The sequence below is a fragment of the Lepidothrix coronata genome, unplaced genomic scaffold (assembly GCF_001604755.1).
Source record: "Lepidothrix coronata isolate B3197 unplaced genomic scaffold, Lepidothrix_coronata-1.0 Scaffold43, whole genome shotgun sequence".
NCBI lineage: Eukaryota > Metazoa > Chordata > Aves > Passeriformes > Pipridae > Lepidothrix > Lepidothrix coronata.
The window spans coordinates 319,597-341,035 of NW_016690223.1; the positions used below are offsets into that span (position 1 = coordinate 319,597).

The 21,439-nt window shown below is 43.2% G+C and overlaps 2 protein-coding genes across 3 annotated transcripts in view; one reads left to right on the forward strand and one right to left on the reverse strand.

The window, feature by feature from the left end:
* The window catches only part of BTBD7 (BTB domain containing 7), a 56,020-nt gene extending 45,720 nt beyond the window's left edge, over window positions 1–10,300 (forward strand). Inside the window, exons 10-12 of one of the 2 annotated variants that reach the window (XM_017813861.1) lie at window positions 2,247–2,425; window positions 3,082–3,510; window positions 5,396–10,300. In XM_017813861.1, coding sequence (XP_017669350.1) covers window positions 2,247–2,425; window positions 3,082–3,510; window positions 5,396–6,211 — 1,424 coding nt within the window. In that variant the 3' untranslated portion in view covers window positions 6,212–10,300. The remainder of the gene's footprint in view (window positions 1–2,246; window positions 2,426–3,081; window positions 3,511–5,395) is intronic. The other variant, XM_017813862.1, reaches the window with a different exon arrangement.
* Window positions 10,301–12,369: 2,069 nt separating this feature from the next.
* UBR7 (ubiquitin protein ligase E3 component n-recognin 7 (putative)) lies at window positions 12,370–21,337 on the reverse strand. Its single transcript, XM_017813863.1, has 11 exons — window positions 21,136–21,337; window positions 20,852–20,985; window positions 20,552–20,612; window positions 19,364–19,459; window positions 18,195–18,248; window positions 16,918–17,023; window positions 16,425–16,609; window positions 15,741–15,872; window positions 15,188–15,350; window positions 14,282–14,343; window positions 12,370–13,490 (listed from the first exon to the last, which is right to left on the reverse strand). The coding sequence occupies exons 1-11, from the start codon at window positions 21,301–21,303 to the stop codon at window positions 13,398–13,400; spliced, it is 1,254 nt and encodes a 417-aa protein (XP_017669352.1). The 5' UTR covers window positions 21,304–21,337; the 3' UTR covers window positions 12,370–13,397.
* Between the last annotated feature and the right edge of the window lie 102 nt (window positions 21,338–21,439).

Sequence of the window (21,439 nt, forward strand, 5' to 3'; positions counted from 1 at the left end):
GCTTGTGATTTGGGAAGAAACTTGATAAAGCCTTAAAGGCAGCTTCTGAAAACTTCTGTTTGATAAATTCGATAAAAGCACTAATTTTTTGTTTAGAAACTTATAGCTGTGGCATCTCAGCAGTGCATTACTTTCCTTCCCATACACACACACACAGAAAAGTATAAATGTACTCACCATTAATTGAATATAAAATATTTCATTATAAGATATGATTTTGATAACACTTTGCTCAGTCTTAGTTTCCAAAGAAGTTGAGAAAGGCAACAGGTTCTCAGAGGTCTCCGATATTTTGCAAAAGTTCTTATGTTCCCTGTTGGCAAGCATGAGACATCTTTACCAATCTGAAGCTCCACTGCAGCTTGGTTCTGTACAATTTAATGGGTAGGAATTATTGCCAGTCCTTTGATTTGAGCATAGATATGAGCCCTGAGCCTGGCCAATAGTTGGAGCACGGGAATTGTATCCCAGTAACTGTCTGCTTCACTTAGTTCTGTAATTAAGCAGAAGAATTGATTGTTTTTGCCAGTGCCTCTTTGCTAGGATGGGCAGATGGAGCCTAGTTAATTTGAGGAGATTAAAGCCTGTACCAAACCTATAACTTGTACAGAAATACATCCTGAAGTGTAGACAGAGCACAGGAGCTGCCGGGGGGAGAGCTGGGCAGCATCGCCTCCATGCCCCTTGGACTGGGCTCAGAACACGGGGTTCTTTACAGCTCAGCTGTTCTCCATCTGTCCCTGGCATCTCCTTGTACCCACTGCCTGAGGACTGTATTTGCATAAATGCTGCTGGCAGTGTGTCTTAAAGCTCTTCCTGCAGCACTATTGTAGAATGAGTTCAGCCTGTGCTGAAGCCTGTTCTAATTTGAGGCCAGGTTCTGCAAGTGGTTGGGTTTCCTTACATATTTTCCAATTTCACTTTGAGTTAGAAATCCTGCAACTGAGAGAATTGTATTTTTATATATGTAATCTTTATTCTGTGTGTTTCAAACATATAATAGTAAAAAAACCCAGAAACAAACCTGGATGTGAGAATACAGCACTTCTTAATGCAAAACTGATAACATTTTTATGCCTACTAGTTTGGAGAACTGCTTCAGACTTCTCTTAAATCCTCTTTTTTCCAGTATTAGCAAAATGCTGGGTGTAGCTAAACATATGGCTGCTAAATCAGGATTTTTCAGAAGAATTTAAGTGTGTGGAGAGTAGCATGGAGGACTTATTTCCAGGCCTTGAAGACTGATTAGAATGAGTTCGTTCCTCCTCCCAGCACAGGAACTCCATTGAGGGGAGGGGGAATATTTTGCACTACTTGTACTTATCCTTCATGTACCAATGTAAACTTTGTGAAATAAGGACCAACTGTAGTTGCGTGGTGTTGGATTTTCTCCTTCTCTGTAATGCAAATGTGTTTTTACACTGCTCTTGCTGTATGATCTGTTTAATTTTTATGAGCTTTCATTATGGACATCTGGTCATGACAATATAAGCACTTGTAAAGCTGTTAAAGGATCAGACGCCAGGACTTACGTATCTGAATTTGTCTTCTCTATGATATGCACATTTTCATGAGGACAGAAAGACCACAGAGAAATACCATTCATCGTCAAACAGCAGTAAGAAGTGGCATGAGAAAGTTTTGCAACAGGATAAATACCCCAAATTATACACTATTTTCTTTTGGAAAGGTTTTTTAAAATTATTTCAATATGGCTGCATAAAACAGTATAATTTTAGCAGGTTTTTGTTGGCTTACAGTTTGTGTAACTTTTGTAAAATGCACTTTTTCTAGTTACATACTGGTGTTATGGTCTTGTGATTGTAGAATTGCATTAGAAGTATGAAGTGTATGCCAAAAAAATCAGCGAATTCTCGGCCTGTACAATTCACGAGGGAACATTCAGTTGTTATTTAAGATATCCTTCCCCCACCTCCAATCATGGAATTCCTGCATCACAAGGGGTTTACAAAAAAAGGCTCTGTTTGTGGCTCATTCTAGCAGAAGCTGGAAAAGTGGTGTATGCTTTTACCATTTGTATGGTGTGTTATCCCATGTGGCTTAGTGATGCTCCATGGAGCACGTGTAAGTTGAACAGTTCTTGGCAGAATACTCCTTAAAAAAAGAAAACAGCTCAAGGCAGCCTGACGTTAGACTTTTTCTTCAGAATTGCAGTCAAACTTACTGTCTCACAGTTCAAAAAGGAATCACTATTATCCCTACCCCATTCTCTGTTATTCTTCCAGTTCCCAATCTCCTCGTGGTGAAAGAGATGATCAAGCGGCTGCAGGAGCTGCGTCACACGGAGCAGGTGCAGAGAGCGTACGCCCTCAACTGTGGAGAAGGTGCCACAGTCAGTTATGAGATTCAGATCCGTGTGCTGCGGGAATTCGGGCTTTCTGATGCTGCTGCTGAACTTCTGCAGGTATGAAAAGTTGCTGTATAAGATAATGAATTGACCTAATTGTGCAGTGTGCAAGAGGAGCACTCTGTGTGCAGGTGCACAAGTGCTTTGAGATGCCTTCGTAGCTGTCCAGGTGCAAACACCAGTTGCAGTTGACGTATGTGATTTTATAAATGTGTAAGTGCAATGTATAAATACTTTTCTCAAGAGTCATTGCCACTCAGGGTGTTCTTACTGATGCAGATTTTGGGGATGAAAAAAAATCTGCCGAAGAGGGAGCTGACAAGAGGAGTAGAACCATAACTTGAAACCTAGATTATTATTCATTCTTGAATTGGAAAGGAGAAAAAGTGGTAACTAATACTGTAGGTCTGCACAGTACGTATCAGGACTGGGAAAACTGGAAATCCCACTTCTGTTTATACACTGCTGTTAAAGCAAATGCTTTCATTGGTCAACTTACACAGTGAATCTGATGCTTCTTGTCTTATTTAAAAAAAAAAATCTATATTCTGTTGTAGCTGTAGTCGCCTTGAGTGCTGGTGAGGTTGTAGGTGGCACAACCAGGCAGTTACAGTACTAGCACATTTCAAGTTCCAAAGAGTGTTAGTTTAGGAGATTTTTTCTAAATGACTTTCTCCTTTTTCCTGTTACATGCTGGGTTTTTGCCTTTGCAGAATCCTCACAAATTCTTTCCTGATGAGCGATTTGGGGACGAAAGCCCCCTCCTGACAATGAGACAGTCTGGACGGTGTCGTGTTAACAGCACTCCCACTGCAGAAACCATGTTTACAGAACTGGACTCTTTTGTGGCCTTCCATCCACCACTGCCCCCTCCTCCACCTCCATATCACCCACCAGCAACTCCTATTCATAACCAGTTCAAAGTGGGCTGGAAACAAAGGGTGCCAAGTCAACATCCCTCACGTTCCTTCTCTTACCCGTGTAATCACTCGCTGTTCCACTCCCGCACCGCCCCCAAAGCTGCACCGCCTGTCTACTTGCCTGGTGTGAAGGCAGCACCTCCTGACTGCACTAACACCACAGGTCTGGGGCGACAAACAGTGGCAGCAGCAGCGGCAGTGATGGCAGCTGAGAAACAAGTGGTAAGTACTGTGATTTCTCCTCCCTGTCTCTGGCCACTCAAAGTACCTTAGAGAAGGAGTCAGAGGGAATTCTTATGATGAAGTTGGCTTTGTTAAATAAAAGAGCATTTTTGTTGGTTAGGGGAAGATTTTTCTACCAAACTGGCTGTCAGCATTCTACATCCCAAAGGCATCCTAATCTCTGGAAGAATGAACGTTCCAGGGGCAGGAGCATTTTTGGAGGGGCAGGTGGCACTCATGCTTCTGAAATCATGGAATCATAGAAAACCCTGAGTTGGAAGGAATCCATAGAGATCACTAAAAGTCCAGCTCCTGGCCCAGCACAGGACAGTCCCAAGAGTCACACTATGTGCCTGAGAGCATTGTCCAAATACTTCCTGAACTCTGCCTGGCTTGCTACCACGATCACTTCCCTGGGGAGTCTGTTCCAGTGCCAACCTTTTCCTAATATCCAGACTAAATCACTCCTGACTCAGCTTCATGCTGTTTCCTCTCGTCCTATCACTGGTCACCACAGGGAAGAGATCAGTGTCTGCCCCTCCTCTTCCCCTCACGAGGAAGTTGGGGACTGCAGTGAGTTCTCTGCTCAGTCTCCTCCGGATTTCAGCAGCTCCTCGTGTGGCAAATGTGGTTTGCTCTACACTAAAGCAAAGCATAAGCCACTTTCAGTAGTGGACTGCAGGCTGTAATGCAGAGGTAGAAGTAGTGATGGTATTAACTATTCACAGGTAGGTAGTCTGAAGTAAACAGGTTCCCTTTATACATATGTGAAGAACGTGAAAGCTTTACAGCTGTGAAATACTTGAAAAGGAGTAGGAAAGCAGAAATTGGTAATTGCCAATACAAAGGGGTTTGTTACAGCATTTAAAAGCAATCATTATCGTTGCTTAACTACAATGTGATACAATGAAATCAATGAAATATAAGATACTGGATAAAGACATAGATTTTTTTTTTCTTTTTTACAGCAGAAATAAATTACCACATTCTTTATTTAGCATTTCCTGTACTTCACTAAGCTATCAGTGCATAGTTGTGTCATACTGAAAACCCGCACATTAGATGCACATTAGATGCAGATTTAATCCTTGAGTTCTGAATGGGAACATGGATTTTATTTTTTTCCCCTTTAGCAATTGTCTTAAATACATTGCACTTCTGTTTATATTTTAGGTTAAAATATTTAATTTCACATTAGAAATGTTTACCATTGTTTGATCAAGGGTGGGTTTTGTTGCATGTTTCTCTCGTTTGATCAATACTGACTTCCCTAAGGAAACCATATAGTGATCTTTTTCACATTAGAAATATTTCTGCTGGAATGTTTCCATAAATAATGCAAAGAGGAACATAGGCTTAATATGAGGGATATTTTTGTTCTGTGTTCTTTCTTCAATTTGTTAGTTACTAGTAATCAATGATTACTAACATTCCTTTCACTAGAATTATAAATGCAAGCAGAAATTTTAACTCTTCTGTCTGGAAGGCTATAGTGACAACATGCATGTTCCATAGCTTCCCTGCACTGTAACTCTGTGCTCTAACAAACCATTTGTTAAGTTCTGCCTTGCTTAGTTTGGTAATTGGAAGTGGCTTAAAGTAGGCCTGCCTTTAAGAAGTTTAACAGTTCAGTGTCCTTTACTTCATAGTCAAGGCAAGATGCATTTAAAAGGAGCTATTGTGGCACAACAGCTTCATGAAGGAAACAAGCAGGAAGGTGAAGCTCGGTGGATACATGTGTTCTTTAAACAGTGCAGGAAATTTGCAGGCTAAGGTTGGCTAGGGATTAAGAAAATGCCATTTTGGATTAGGAAAACCATCCTACATACAGTTCGTGTTTAGCTTTTGTCTTTGTTTCCATGGACCAATTTCTTTTCTTTTCCAGTGTACTCAGCCTTTGCTAAATGACCTGATGCCAGATATTGCCATGGGTGTGTCAGCGATGTCTTTAAAGGAAAGAAGATTACCAGAGCTCACGGTCGACACGGAGTTAAGCCAGGTGGTTACAGAGGTAGGGCCTGGCCCACCCCAGCACATTTCATGTATTCAGAACAGACACATGCCTACTGCTCGGAAAAAACATGCAATAGAGCAAAAAATAGATGCTCGAGAAAATCCGCAGGAATATCCTGACTTCTATGACTTCTCCAATGCTGCATGCAGACCCTCTACTCCAGCACCCAACAGGCACAGTCCTTCGCCTTCACAAGGCATTTATTTTGGCCCAGATTTGTATAGCCACAATAAGGCATCACCAAGTGGCTTAAAGTCAGCCTATCTACCTTCCCAGATATCTCCTAAAAAGCAAGAGGACTCTAGGAGGGAGTACCTGCTCTCGCAAGATGGGCATCAACACAGGCAAAAGAATGAGCCAATACACCTCGATGTCTTAGAACAACCTCCCCAGCGACTGGACTTGGCCTTGGCTAACCAGGAAAATGCTGGGAATGGCCCTGTTCACGTCAGGGGAAGAGCAAAAATGGAAACGGATTTAACCTATGGGCTAACCTCCAACAGACCTTCGCTCTCTGCCTACACCTCTGAAATGCCAGAAGAGAGACCCAGTAGGAGACTGACAGATGATGAGCCATTGGAACATGGAGCACAGAGAAATGCAGATTTGGAAAGGGAAGATGCAGTAAGCAGAGGAAGGAGGTCTCCCAACAAACCAGACTTCCTGTACAAAAAATCTGCCCTATGAAAGCAACCTCCACTATTTCTCTGTGCCTAAGAGTTGTAAACATCCCATTCCTTGCAACTTTTGGCCTCACTTCTGTCAGACAAATTCCTTCATGCCAGCAGAAAAATTCAGCTTCGCTCACTTCTTTTGTACATACATTGCTTTGTTAGAGACAGCATGTTATCGATTTTGTTTTAATGCTGCTTCTGGTTTTATTTTGTGGGAATTTTTTTTTCTGAGCAGATTTAATTAAGCCTTTTAAAAAAAAAAAAAAAACAACAAAAAAAACCACCACAAAACCGGTACCTTTTTTCTACAACCTGGTAGCCTTTTGCACCTGTACATCTATTTTAGTGTATTAGTTTTGTACTAATATGTTAAACTTTAATGTCACATTTAAAGGACTGTATTTTCATACTTTTGCATTTATCCTTTCACATGCCAATTCCCTATGTGCATTGGGTTGCACATTATGAAATGTATTTTCTTATGAGATAGTAACAACCTGTTTATTTTTTAATTATAGGAATTCCAAAGAACAGCACATCAAAAAAACTACATTTTTAGTTAAGATCTTTTTGTTTGTTTGTTTGGATTTGAAATCTTCCTGATTTTTATGACTACAGCAAGAATCTAGTCTAATGTTTTGTTTGAAAAGTTTTAGCAGCTGGTCTTATCCTTATATAGATAGCAAACCCACTTCAAGAATTACATTTGGGTTTTTAAGAGTTCAGAGGGAAATTTAGGAGTCCAAATTCTAGTGGATTCACTGGAATATGACAGCTTGAGTCTGTTTGCTTCTGGTTCAGCTGTGCCCATTGAGAACTCCATGATTACCCAGAAGCACTTACTAGACAGATTAGAATTGTTGATTTGCCCATGCAGAGATAAATGTAGAAATACTATAAAAATGATAGTAACTACTTGTTCTTCCAGCTGCTCATACATGGGGATAGTGAAGACCAGATTTGTGGATTCCTGCTGAGTCGGAGTGTCAGGAAGACAAGGCATAGTCAACAACGTTTGCTGTTGCCTGAACATGAGGGAGGGTTCCCTCTCCCGGAGGTGCCGAGGTGACTGTCCATTGCCTTGCTTTCTCCTGCCTACAGTTACAAAAGGGCTTCACTCTTGGTGATGTCTTGTAGTGTTCCTTACCTGATCTCACGTGTTGCTGACTCCATGATCGCAGCTCTTCTGGGAGCAGAATCCCAGTGAAGAGTCTCTGCTTTAGCATCATGACACGTGTGAAGCTTTAGCACTCTTAAATTATGCCTCCATTTCCTGAGTTTGCTTTTTGAAAGCACAGAAATGAGATTCCTCTTAACAGGATGTGAGGAGGGAATAATGATCTGGGCTGGCTCCTCCCGCTGGGGTGGGGTTCAGCAATGCACCCGGGTGAGGGGGAATGGTTACAGTTATGAAGTGCATCCTTAATACTCACTGTGCAGTTCTAGGAACAGATTCATTGCATTCAGGATAGGGATCTGATGCCACTGCAGTGTAGTGATTGCTGGTAAAGGCCTGTTTGGGGGGGGTTAAATACAGTTTCTATAATACATTTCCCTGTAGTAGAACACTTTAGTCCCATGTGTGACCTTAGGACTTCTTTAAGGTTATGTTGAGTGGATTCCTGCAGCTCAAAATGCTTAATACTGTTTTTAGAGAAATCGTACTGCAACTTTACTTTTTGTTTTAGTTGATGGCAGATTCTTAGCTAATGTGTTTCATTAAAGTATGCTGTGACTCCTGCATATGCATCTGTAGACCTCCTGCCTCATGGAAGCTCTGCAGACACTCCTTTTGAGATGCAGCCGTGGAAAACGTGGTGTAGGATTGGAACAGAAACTGTGCAGGTGATGTCTTGTGGGTGAGGGGAGATTTTTCTTTTTTTACCTCTGTCAGCCTTTTTAAGCTGTTTTTTTGCCCACAGTCGAGGCACTTGGTGGTCCTGGCTTCATCACCCATATGTGGGATTTCCATGGGACGGCAGTGTAGAACATTGTTAAATGCAGGGTGTCAGTGGGGAGATGGTGCTGCTGCAGGTTGGTGACTGAGGTTCACGGGGTTTCTTGTGAAGATCGAGCATGGTGCTGTCTGACTGCGTAGCTGTAACCGCACATGAGGGTCTCATCCTCGCCAGCATGAGACCACCTCACCAGAAGCATTAACTTTCATCTCACACAAGAACCCTGAAACTCCCTGCACTTGCATCATGTATGTGTTGGCAGCTTACTTACTAAAAAGTTAGAGCTGTCCTCAGAAGACTGATTATTCTGAATAATTTATTTTTACCTAAAACTGATAGATGTACTTCAGGAGAACTATTTTAGTTATCACAGTTTGATGTGGCACTGTGTACCTGGACAGAGGTGGGGCTGAGATCTACAGATAAAACTTTAAAGTTTGAAATTTTGTGGGGGCGTGGCTGATGAAGGTAAGAAGTTCTGAGGTTATGGTTTGAGGAAAATCATGAAATGCTGTGGCTTTGGATTAAGCTGGTGAGAAATGCCTCAGGGGAGGACACGTTTGCGTTTTAGAATATAAAATTGCTTTTGAAGTCTCAGGAGCTGAGCAGTATTCAACAAAGAATCAAGTGTTTAAAAGTAGGTGCAGAATGAAAGACAAGTCTTTCTGAGGCCACAAAGACAATCAGGCCATGTAGACAATCTGTTTTCACTTGTATATTTTGAGTTGGGAAGAAGATGGTAGCTAATGGCAGCTGATTTGAAGTGGAAAAGAAGGATTTGTTGAATTACTGGAACTGTATTACTTTACTCCAGCGTAGGATTTCCTATTTAGTTGGATGTGCAGAGGGAGAGGAGAAACCATCTTTTCTTAGAAGCATTATTCAGAAGCCAGTGTTCATACTACATCTCACTCACACAACACATGTACCTGTGCTACCTGCTACTTCTTATTCTCTGTCTACTGAAACTTTGGTGCAGAAGCTCCTTGTTTACATGAAGCACTTTCTGATTAGGCTGGAAACTGACACCTTTTTCTCCTATAAATTTGATGGAGATGACAGATGACTGACTATTTTGCTTGGATAGAGGTATAAACATTGTTTTCTTGAATGAGGGAGACTTGTGCTCCTTGTTCTATTAAAGAGAGAGCTCAGACTTTGTATTTAGTGAGCAACATGCAAAAACTTCTTATTCCCTTTTCCCCAACTACCCTTCCTCTTTTCCTTAATATATGGATGAATAACTTAATTCCTAAAACACATTTTTTCCTTTAAAATGTTTTGTTGTTCTACGGAATTACTGTAGTTGTGTATTAGTAACTGCTGTGTTGATTGGCAGTTTCCTGTTGTATTTTTCCTGTTCTTAAGGACTTTCTCTTATGAAAATTAAGGCTGTGGCCACCTGTACTTGTAAAGCCTTGGGTTTTGGTCCTGGAATGTCCCAAATGTTTGTCTTAGGGTTTTCTTTGGTTTGGTGGGGGTTTTGAGGGGGTTGGGTGTTAGTTTTGTTTGGTTTTTTGGTTTGTTTGTTTTGGTTGGTTTTTTTTGGTTGGGTATTTTTTTGTTTGTTTGAAAGAACACTAAAGCTGTTTGAGGCACTGTTCCTTCTTCTAATAATTCTATGCTTCTATGGTAGAGGTGGTGCTGAGCCCTGTGGGGTACAGGGAACAGCTGAGAGGGAAACTTGTAAAACCGCACTTGGGGTTTCTGTAATTACCTGTACTGCCAGGAGGCAGCCCTGCCTTTGGCAGCATTATGGATGTTTCTTGTCCTTGTGTTGTTACTGGTATAAAGTCAAGTGCCTTCAATGCTAAAGGCTCAGAAAACTTTCTTAAACTGACTTCATGTCCTATGCAAGTGTTTTTTCTACAACCTGCATAACCAGTACTTTGTAAAACTTGTTTACGCTTCAATTGTACATAGTGTTTTTTAAAAAAAAAAAATAGTATTTTTATTTAGGTACCTCCAAACTTGAATTCTAGTCTTGTGTGATGCATTGTAAAACAATACATTTCTCTTTTGAGTACCATTACAGTTGTAAAAAGGTTTTCACTGGTTCTATTTTTCTACTGTTGCTGAGAAGCATGTAACACTGACTTTATCCTACATATAGTTGGCATTTCAAATAAATGGCTTGTATAGAACATGCTTGTGTGGCTGCTTCCCGTGAACTGTGACCAGCAGTGCTGGGCTGGCTACACCCACCCCCCTGTCCTGCTCACTCCAGGCTGGCAGTGACTGAGGGCCTGGGGAAAGGAGCAGAGCAGCACAAACAGAAAGGTGCCCTCTGACTGTAAAGGCTCCTCAGACTGACAGGGTTTGCTCCTCCTGGGGGAAAAAAGTACCCAATAATGCTTTGAGCATCAAAGACATGATATAAAACAGTGTAAAAAGAGGGATTCAGAATCTGTGGCACTGATCAGGCAGTTTTTAAAAAGGAAAAAGCATTTCAGTGAAAGAGTTCTGTCTAGAGCCTGATGGACTGAGGCCATTCCCTGTGAAAGGCAATAGGGCTCAGAGCTGGGGCCATGGGACACAGCCCTGGATCCAGGAAGTGCGTGCTCAGCTGGACAGACACATTTAGTACTTGGCACTCCCAAGTAGCAGTTTTGCTGCACTGGCTGACTGTTCATTACATCTCATTCACAAACAAGTGTCTCATTGGTTCAGAGTGATGACTGAAGTTCAGAAGTGTCGTCCAGTCGCTTGACTGGTCTCACTTTGATGTACAAGAGCAAAATACTGTGAATTGCAATCTGACACAGAGCAGAGGTGCATGAGCACAGCGGGGCTGGGGCTCGGCCTCACTGCAGCACTTCTGTGTGCCCTGGGGCCTCTTAGTGTGTATTTATTGTGGAGAACAACACAGCTTGGAAAAGCGAGGTGTTGGGTTCAGGGTGATCTGAGCTCAGAGCTGGAACCCAGGACAATCATTGCCTCTGGGCACCCTCTCCCTCACCCCTCAGTGAACTACAAAACCAGCAATACAGAGCAAACATACCCCCATCCTGCTTTTTTCTGTACTTGCTGGCAGGATGCAAGCCATTGTTTCACACCTGGGTTAGGTGGAGGCAAAGGTCTAGGAATCCTGGGCTTGACTCAGCCCCTGGGATGTATCTTGGTCATCACTGGGCTCCCTGTGTCTGCCTGGATCTTGGAAACAAAACACTACAGCAGCAGTGAGAAAAAAGAAGACAGTACAGATTGAACAGTTCTTTAATTCTTTTTATATTGTAGTTAGATGTGCAGTTACAACTCCTGTAACAGTTGCTACCAAAAAACAGCATGTACAATACCTGGAGTTAAATTTAAAAGCAACTAGGAAAGGGACCTGAGGGTTCTGATCAATGCCAAGTTGGAATGAGTCAGCAGTGCCCTGGCAGCCAGGAGGGCCAACTGTGTCCGGGGGAGCATCAGGCACAGCATCGCCAGCCGGTCGAGGGAGGGGATTGTCCCACTCTGCTCTGCACTGGGGTGACCTCACCTTGAATATTGTGTGCAGTTTTGGGTAACACAATAAAAGAAAGATATTAAGCTATTGGAGTGTCCAAAGGAGGGCAACAAAGATGGTGAAGTGGCTGGAGGGGAAGCCATAAGAGGGGCAGCTGAGGTCACTTGGTCTGTTCAGCCTGGAGGAGACTGAGGACAGACAGTGTGGCAGTCCACAACTTTCTCACAAAGGGAAGAAGACGGGCAAGCACTGATCTCTTCACTATTATGACCAGTGACAGGACTTGAGGGAACGGCCTGAAGCTGAGTCAGGTGAGGTTTAGGTTGGGTATGAGGGTGTTTGGGCACTGGAACAGGCTCCCCAGGAAAGTGGTCACGGCCCCAAGCCTGACAGAGTTCAAGAAGCACTTGACAATGCTTTCAGGCACATGGTGGGATTCTTGGGGTGCCCTGTGCAGGGCCAGGAATTGGAACTGATGATCCTGATGGGTCCCTTCTAACAGCATATTCTGTAATTCTATGAAACAGATGAGCTGAGCCTCTATGCTACAACTAGTTTTTGTAAATAAAGTGGTCAGAAACAGTTAATAGTGAGAATGATAAAGGTCTTTGTTCTCAAAAATCATTAACACAGAAGCAGAACAGTACCCCACGGTATAGAAATCCTCAAAAACTAGAACTTTAATGTATGTTTTGGGGGCTGAGGATAAAGAAAACTAAAAACTACATTAGGCTCCAAAAATTACAAAAAGTCAATTCTTAATTGCAGCTAAGTGTAGAGTCTTAAAAGTCAGTGAAACATCTCCCATGCTTATCACAGTGGTTATAAAAAGATCAGGTTTCATACTGTAGCAAAATACCAGGATGCTTCAGGGTTTTCAGCAACATTTATGAAGTAGAATAATTTGCTGTAGGCTAGTTTTTGAAATCAAAGCACATTACAAGTCCTATAACAAACCCCCCATGCTTAGTTTGTAATTCAGTACCTCCTCCTAGATATTGTTTATATTCTAATAAGTGAATTGAGATCGTGTGACAATTTTTTTCATGTAAAATATCACTGTACAATATTAGAAACAGGTTTTTTAATGTATAAAACCAGATAGAACATTCTGTTGCATCAAGCCTAACCTCTGATTCCCCATTTCTGACCTGCCCAGGGAGCGCTTCCCCAGCAGTGAGCGAGCAGGCAGCAGTGACACGTGGTTTGGCTGCCCTGGAGGCACCCGTGGGTCACCCACAGCCACAACTGTGCCCGCTCCAGCCACTGAGGAGCCACCAGCCCTGCACAGGAACAGACACCTCCTGGGGTGCAGGAAGCCCTGGCCAGAACTGCTGCACCCCAAAGGGCGAGACAGAGCCATTTACAGCAGGAAAGCAAGGAGCTCGTTCCCTGCACTGCAGAGAGGGGAGAGCAGGGCAGGCAGAGCCCACGTGGGTTTAGCACAGCCTACAGCTCTAGGCACTGACAGGAGGCTAAAGGGTGAAAGGCTACAGGGAACAAACAGTGACACACTGTTCTGGTAACAAGCCAACTCTCCCTGGAGACAAGGCTGGCTTTTGGGGGAATGCAAAGTCGATCGGTACCAAAATCCCTCTAACTGCAATGGTAAGAACCTTTTAAGAACATGTTTTAGTTGCTACAAATAAAGTAGGAGACAAAATGAAGATGTTGCTTGGACAGCTGGATTTTGATGAGAAGCTGATATACTGAGATACTGAAGATGCCTCTTCTGTTTGCCAGTGAATATTGTTTTCCCAGTGGTCCTTTCAGACCCAAACCCTCTCAGTCTAACTACAGTAGTACTGCATCCTGTTAGTCCGTCGCCTTTTCCGTGACTGAAATTCTTCAAAGAAGTGCTGAATGTCTTCTCTTTTAACCACCTAGAAGAGCATGAAACCCAAGTTTTGGTGCGGTGCAAGAGCTCAATTAAAGGATCCCGTTTTTATCCCCACATGCAATACACAAAGCACAGGAAAGCAAATATCCTGAAGTTTCTCTGATACAGCTCTTCTGTTGCACCCAAAGGAGACGATTAATGCCCAAATTCTACTACAGAGAATACAAACAGGGAAACGAGTTCCCCTAAGGCAGAACAAACACATGGAGCAAAGCTCCCAATGGTACTTTGACCTCTTGATTTTACCATAAGAAAATTTAACACAAAGAAAGATCTTCATTAGCTCAGTTCAGTCTCATTCCTATGTAACTATGAATGGCAATACAGCAAATCTGCCACCAAAATGCAAGTGTTAATGAATAATAGCAGGTGCATTCCTGCAGGAAAACAACTGACAAGACTGACAGTCATAGGTAGTCTTTATTCTTCTAAGGGTTTAAATTCAATCTAAGAAAAAACAGAAAATTTAAGAACTTTTTTTCCCTGACTACTTCTCCTAGAGCAACAGAAGTTTCCTTTAAATGTAAGAACTGCTCTTAGTACTTTGCAAACAGATTTCTGTAAAGCCCCCATTACCTCTCAGCAATGTCATTAAGGAAATATAACTGTTACATTCCAATGAAATCAGGAATTTCTAATTTCTACTGCAGCACCAGCAACTCCAAGAGACAGGAAAAAATATTACAACACAACATCATAGTATTCAGCACCCAGCCCTCAACAATTCTTTAAAACACATTTTCTGGTAAACAAATTCTGGAAGTTGCCCCTTACCGTTCCCTCATCTGCAAACCTCCTGAGATAGTCTGTCAGTTCCGTCTTTAAATCATTGTATTCTGAATGGCAAAGCAAAAGCAAATTAAAACAAAAAAACAGTAAGATATCCAGTTTTAGTTTAACACTGGCTCAAGCAGACAACTTGTTCTACTCCTTGTCATTCATTAGGTTTATTTCAGACAAATCTAGGGTTGAACTGGATTATAATTAATAATAATTAAAAAGACAAGTCCAGGTAAACATGAGAAACCTAATAATTTGAGACTAACCTATGCAGCGTGACTATCTGTTTGTGTTGATTTCAGAGCAATGTATAGAGTTCAGTGAATGAATTAGTACAATTAATTAAAAGATACTGCAAAAGCCAGCGTAGGTTGTGGCAGAAAGTTCCAGCCTGTAACTCGGGATTGGCCAACTGTCCTCTCCAGAGTGCAAAGCCCTCACCGAAGAGGGAAGCACAGCTCCAGGTATAAAATACCTCAGCAATGCTTTGTCAATATTCTCTGCAGCAGAGCTGCAGGGGACACCTGACTGGCACTCTCTAGACAGGAGACTGCCAAACAGCAGAACAGGGTAAGATAAATAAGCTAGACAGCATAAGTGCAAATTAATGTTAAATATACACATTAAATACATTACAATCAATACAGTACCTAAGATGTTAATCTGGGTGAAGGTTCCCACACCATCTAGTGTCTCGCTCTAAGGTGAAGTTGTAAGAACGGGCCAGAGAGGACAGACTTCTCCAGAGTAATCCTGGCTGAGGTGTGCAACCTGTCAGTCGTCTGCATGTTACTTCAAAAATAGTTTTGACACTACACTGCAAGACCTGACACTAATCTCTTGTGGGAAGCTGTTCAGTTAAAGTGTTAAGGCATATTCTAAAAATGAAATTGTATTTACCACAGATGAGTTCCACTTGCTGAACTCTGTTCATGCTGTTAAGGGTGTCCATTAAAGGATCTCTTCTCTCCGTCTCTTGGTCACTGGTACCTTTATTTTCATAAGCCAAGACAGTGTCACATTCGTCTGTCAGGAACTGGACTTCAAGGTCTGAATACATTTTCTGGAAAATAAAGTAAAATTTACTTTTACATGACAAAACTTCTCAGGTGGGAGATGCTCTCCCCCAATCCTTTTTGTGTTCAAGGTCACAAAGAACAGCAATTATCAGGTAAATTTGTATCCAGCATTTCAGACATTTCCCCATACCAACTTCCAAAGCAATCCTAGATTTAAACAACAAAGAAAATACAAACGTTTAGAAGCTCCTTTTGTGCTATATTAATTCACAGGAATCAGTGTGTTTCTTCAGGTGGGGTGAAGGGGTTTTTCAGTGTTTATATGCAGAGTAAGAACATTTACACAGATTTTACCTAAAGCTCTTCAAAGATTCTCTGGGAGCTCCTCCCTGCCTCTCCCAGATCAGTGATGGTAATGAAGAGAGCATACATACCAAACAGTCTTCACAGGTGCATAATTTGCTCCTCCAGTTTGATGGCCAAAAGGTAGCAGTATCTTTTTTCAAGAATGGCTTGCTTTGGAGCTCCTTCAGCTTGCAGACTGGTTCCTCACTCTTAGTAACTACCTGAATTAAAATGAGACTGTTCAGCATCGCTTCAAAGACACTCCGTTCTTTCTGGCACGTCCATTTCCTTGGGCAAGATTTTTCTTTTGTCTCAAAGACATTTATTTTTATAAAAAACCTGTATAACCATCCACATGAGGATTCTGATGTGGTTTTAGCAATTTCCACTAGAAATTTCTGCAAAATTTCCTGCAATAGCTGTAAGTGTTTAAGAACTCAGAGCTGGACCATCACACAAGTGCAGTTACAACACATAATACCCCTGTGTAATAACAAACAGAAGTCCCCTCAGTGTCCAGGCCAGTTGGCTGACAAGAAGGGATGGATCTAACCCATCTGCAAACAGACACCACATCCTTGGACAGCCCTGTCCCACATCCTACACTGTGCTCCACAGAGACTGCGCGTCTGAAGTGTCAGTGACTGAAGAGGAACACGGGAACAGACTGGATGCATTCACCCCTTCCCTGAGCCTGTGCAGAGCGAGGTGGGCTTCACCTCACCTATCAGCAGTATGAAGCTGTGCAGGTCAGAAAAGAAGGCACACTTTACCTCAGGACAGGCAGAACCAGAGCTGGTGGATGGTTCATTAAACTGTTCCGTTTGCTTTTCCTCCTTTGTGTCTTGGTGTTCCACCCCACTTTCTTTTTTTATTTCTTTTTTCTGCTCTTCACTTTCCTCAATCTTCAGGACAATCCCTTCATCTTCGAGAGAGTTCACTTTGGTCAAAGGAGGAACTGGAAGATACATACCCACATAAGTGAAAATACTGTGCCAGACAACATACAGGCCACCACAGATGTTCTCTCTGCTTCACAGTGCAGTGTTGGAGAGCACCCAGATCCCCTCATACACTGCAAGGTCCTGGATACACTCTAAGCTGTCCAAACACACAGTGACTGAGGTATAGAAAGAAACTGCTCCTTCTTTCACCATAGTCTCCTTCACCTCTCATACCCCATTCTAAAACACTCTGCTTCCCAAAATCTAGGAAGCCCTAGGAGAGGGAAGAGGGTATCACAGTTTAAGATCTGATTTGCTTTACCTGCTAATTGCGATGCATAAGCCCATAGGAAATGGCAATGCTTCATGCAGGCCTGGCACACCATTTCATGGAAGTCTCCACTTTCAGGGGGAACTGCACCAAGATGCTGTCAGAAACAAGCACACAGTAGTGAAGCATCTGCTGCAAATTAACAGACTCAACTCCAGGTTTAGAGGAAGGAAAACATCATCTGCCATCACATTTTCAGAACAAGCAAACACTTTTCCTAACTTTCTACAATGACTATTAGAACAATGTGAAGACTGGAAAGAGCTGATAAAAATTCCAGGGAAAAACTCAAATAATTCTGTTTGTCTACACCCTTTTATGCCTTCCACATACCCAGAAATCTCATTTCTAAATAATATTCTGCTAAACTGTCCCAAACATAGGAAAGGTGAAGATAGCTCTTGCATACTGCACATTTCAACTCTTAAATGACTTTTTACAATTCCTTCCTTACACATAAAAGATTGTAAAGTCTTCATACTGATAACATACGTAATTCAAGAATTAGCTCCCAAAGCTCTCCATAAACTGGTGAGAACTATTTGGGCAATCAAAAGCACTTAGTGGCTTTCTTTTTAAAAGCATTCCTTTAAAGTTCACAGTGTGCAGCACAAGAGTCTTCATTCCCACGCTTATACAAAAGAATCCGACAGTTTATCTACAGAACACATAACTGAAGCCAATCATCTTTTTTTACTATTCTTTGATCTTGCAACTTCAAACATGAAATTTCACTCGTGCCCTTCAAGGCACAAGAGGCTGAATTCTTACTGCTTACCCATTAAGTAGGACACTCACCACAGTGCTGGGCTGCTTTTAAAACATTTTCCCAAAGTTCCAAATCAGGAACAAACAGCACAGTCTGTTCCTCGCTACTTAAATGAATTAGAAGTTTAAAAGGCATTATTTTGAATGAAGAACTATTCAGGTAGTTGATAAGGGTGTGCCTCAGTAAGAATCTTTTCCTCAGCGACTGTACTGATCTGAGTTTTCTAATTAAAGAGACAGCTATAAAGCTATTACTTTATTCCAAAGTGGTAACCTTCAAAAAAGTAGGACTCTTCCTAGTGTTTCTGGACTGGACAGCAGTGCAAGATTAGACTTTCAATGTTCCTTTGCATAGAATGAAAACAAATACCTTAAAACTCATGTAATACTCTGTTTTGAGAACCACAGCAAACTTCCCAAGTAAAAACAACCACACAAAACTAACCAACACTAACTCATTTCTGTGCAAATGGCAATTCTGCTATTTATGGTTTCCTTACCCTTCCATGGAACCAGTCTTCACAAACTATGCATTGGATCATCTCATCTGGAATCTAGATGAACAGTCATATTATTAGCATTAATAACAGCCTCCAGAATCTTTCACAAGCCTCAAACTGCAGTATTATATAAAGTCTGCTCGGGTGAATTGCATTTCCCTCTTCACCCCCCACAGGGAGCTGCCATTAATAAGTAGTTAGTGCTTCACCAGTCAGTTTGCTTCCCCCAGGTTCAACAGCTCATGTCATGTGTCATACTAATAAGGCTGAGGAAATTCCCATTTATTATTACAAAATCTGTTTTCCCAGCAGGGCAAGACTTTCTCACACAAAGAGCTGATAAAAGTTAATACATTACTGGTATCTTTCTTCCTGTAAACAGAAACGCAAGAACAGGCAGCTCAACAGAAGGAAGATACTGATACTCATGATGTCAACAGGACTGTATAGGAATGCCAGAATCCGAACTGAACTGGTCACGATGCAGCACAGCACAAACTGCTTTGTTATGAAACAATTATTAATGACCTCTTCAGAGACAGTGCAGCTATCTCTGCACTTAACAGAGGTGAGTTTATAAAATACTTTTGTTCGTATGTGAAAGACTTGTGACTTCCTTATTGTTTAAAACACCTGACTTCTCTGACTGCAAACAGCACATGCAAACCCAGTGCTGTGTTTTAGTACTTCAAACAGACAAAAAATGTTCTGGCTACTGTAAAGGAAAGTTAAAGCCAGCGCTACAAGACAGACTCTCCCCATCCCAGAAGGCTTGTGAGAGCACAGCTGCAGGCACCAGAAGCAGGTTCTGGTCTCTCCTAGCATGTGCAATGTGCTTATTCTGCACTCACATGTTTCTCAAGATGATGAGAAACCCCATCCCCTGAGGGAACTCTACAACTCCAGAGAGGGGAAAGCAGAGAACTGCAGCACCACTTTGTCCAAATGATGGTTTGTCCTCCTCATCAGCCTTTAAGGCATATATGTATTTTACCATCAAAAAAAAAAAAGAATTAATTACCTTTATACAGCACATGACAACCAATATGGAACTTAAGATTTCTTAAAGTGGGATCTTCCTTACGAAGCAGCTCAGTGACCAGTCTTTACACAGTATCTTGCATAAATACCATCTATATACTACTGCTACTGTGTTTTGTATTTCTTACCTCATCTTCAGGATCAGGATAAGGTCTTTTACAAGTACAGTATAATCCGTAGAAATTGTCATTATATTTATTTCCCGCATTCACCTTGCCCTTTTCCTGGGAGGAAGGAAGAAGTGTCTTAATAGACAATGCAGTGAAAAACAAAAGACAGAAAATATGCATAATCTGGAAAAACCCAATTTCTGTTCCACCTTAATTCCTAAAAGCAATCATCACATTCATCAGCCTGAATATCCAAGAAGAAACATATTATCCAGACACCTGTGCTGTAAAGTGAGCAACAAATAGGGCATGTGAGGAATGCTGAAGTTGAAAAGCAAAGAGGAAAAACAGTCTGCCCACTTTTGTAACAACTGGCAACTGTGGTGTCAGACAGATTAATGGACAAATGTTGAAGTTCACTTAACCTGTACAGCTGATTTTGCACTGGACTGATGCAGAAGGAAAAACCACTTGATCCATTTCACTAAATGGATTCATTTAAATGAGAAACGGTAACATGTTAAACTTGTCACACCTGTCTCTGCAGGGATGACTGCACTGCACCTTAGCTGACTAGCTCTGGATTCCTCCCAGTTCTCCTAGAATAAAATGGACATACACAAAACCACTGACTGTTTCTACCTTTGGACTGTTATTATCCTGGGAGCAACACTGCAGGCAAGCTAAGCAGTCACTGCTTCACAGATTACCAACTACTTGGCAAGTTCAAAACACTCACCAAGTATGAAAGCATAGGCACCTTAATACAGTAAAAAACATCAGTAGGCTCTGGTGACAACCTGTCAAAAAATATTAGGGCACTAATGCCACCACAAAGAAGGAAAGGAAACTGTCCCTTTGACAGTAGCACAGCCTTAAATCTCCTTAACGCAACTGCAAAACTGCAGCCCAAAAGATTCTTCTGAAACCAGCTTAAAATCAATGAGATATATTAGTGCAGACACCTCAACATGCTGCTGGCAGCGCAGCAATTGACGGATGACAAGGACCAAACGTTCCCTCTCCTCCCAACATTTCCCTTTGGTCCCTCAACAGTTTTATCTCCTGCTGTAATACTCCCTCCTTTCTTAACTTGCTAGGAAGGTTGGAGGCGTCGCATGAGTCAGCACCGGCTGAGGCGAGGCACCAGCCTCCCAGGAGTGTGTTATTTTGACTCTGAACGTCTGAAAACCCGCCTGAACTCACCGGGAGTAACTTGCACTGCAGATTCTTGAACTTGCTATTCCCACAGTCACAGCGGAAATTCCTGGAAAGAAAAACGCAGCGTTTCAAGGGGGTTTATTAACCGAGAACGCACTGGGTTTTGTGTTCATAACAATTCCCAGGAGTTTACTGGGAGCCACGGGAGCTGTGAGGGACCCGCCGGCGGCTGAGGGGGCGCGTGCTCCCCCCCGCCTCCGCAGCGCGCGCGCTTCCCGCCACCGGCACGCGAGCCCCGCCCCTCTCCCTTCACCCCCGTCCCGTCCCGTCCCGTCCCGTCCGTACCTCTTCGTGTACAGCTCGAAGAGCCGGTGCGTGCCGTGGCACTCGTAGCTGCAGGCCAGGCAGATCCCTGCCGGCTCCGCGCCGGGCGGCGTGCAGGTGCTGCAGGCGTACAGCGCCTGCCGCTTCACCGCGCCCTGCGGGAGACACCGACCGCCAGCGGGATGAGGGGGTGCCGGGGGGAGAGGGGAGGGACAGCCCCGCCCCGCGCCCCCGCCCCTCTGCCCCACCCCGCCCCCGGCCCCGCCCACTCCCCCAGCCCGCGGCCCCCCCGGCCCCGCCCCCACCTGTGAGTAGCTGCAGCGCTCGTGGTCGCTGCCCCCTAGCACGGCCCGCGCTTCCTTCTCCAGCTCCTCGTTCTCCGCCAGCACCTCCGCCAGGGACACCACGGGCTCCTCGGCGCCGCTGCCGCCGCCGCTGCCCGGCTCGGCGCCCTCGGGAGCCGCCGCCTCCATGTCCGGGCTGCGCGGGCCGCGAAGCGCGGCGGGAAACGCGAGCGCGGGGAGGCGCCAGGGGGCGCCACGGCGGAAGCGGAATCGCGCGCGCCCCACGTGACCGGGGGCGGTTCGTCGGGGCCGGGCGCGCGGCGGG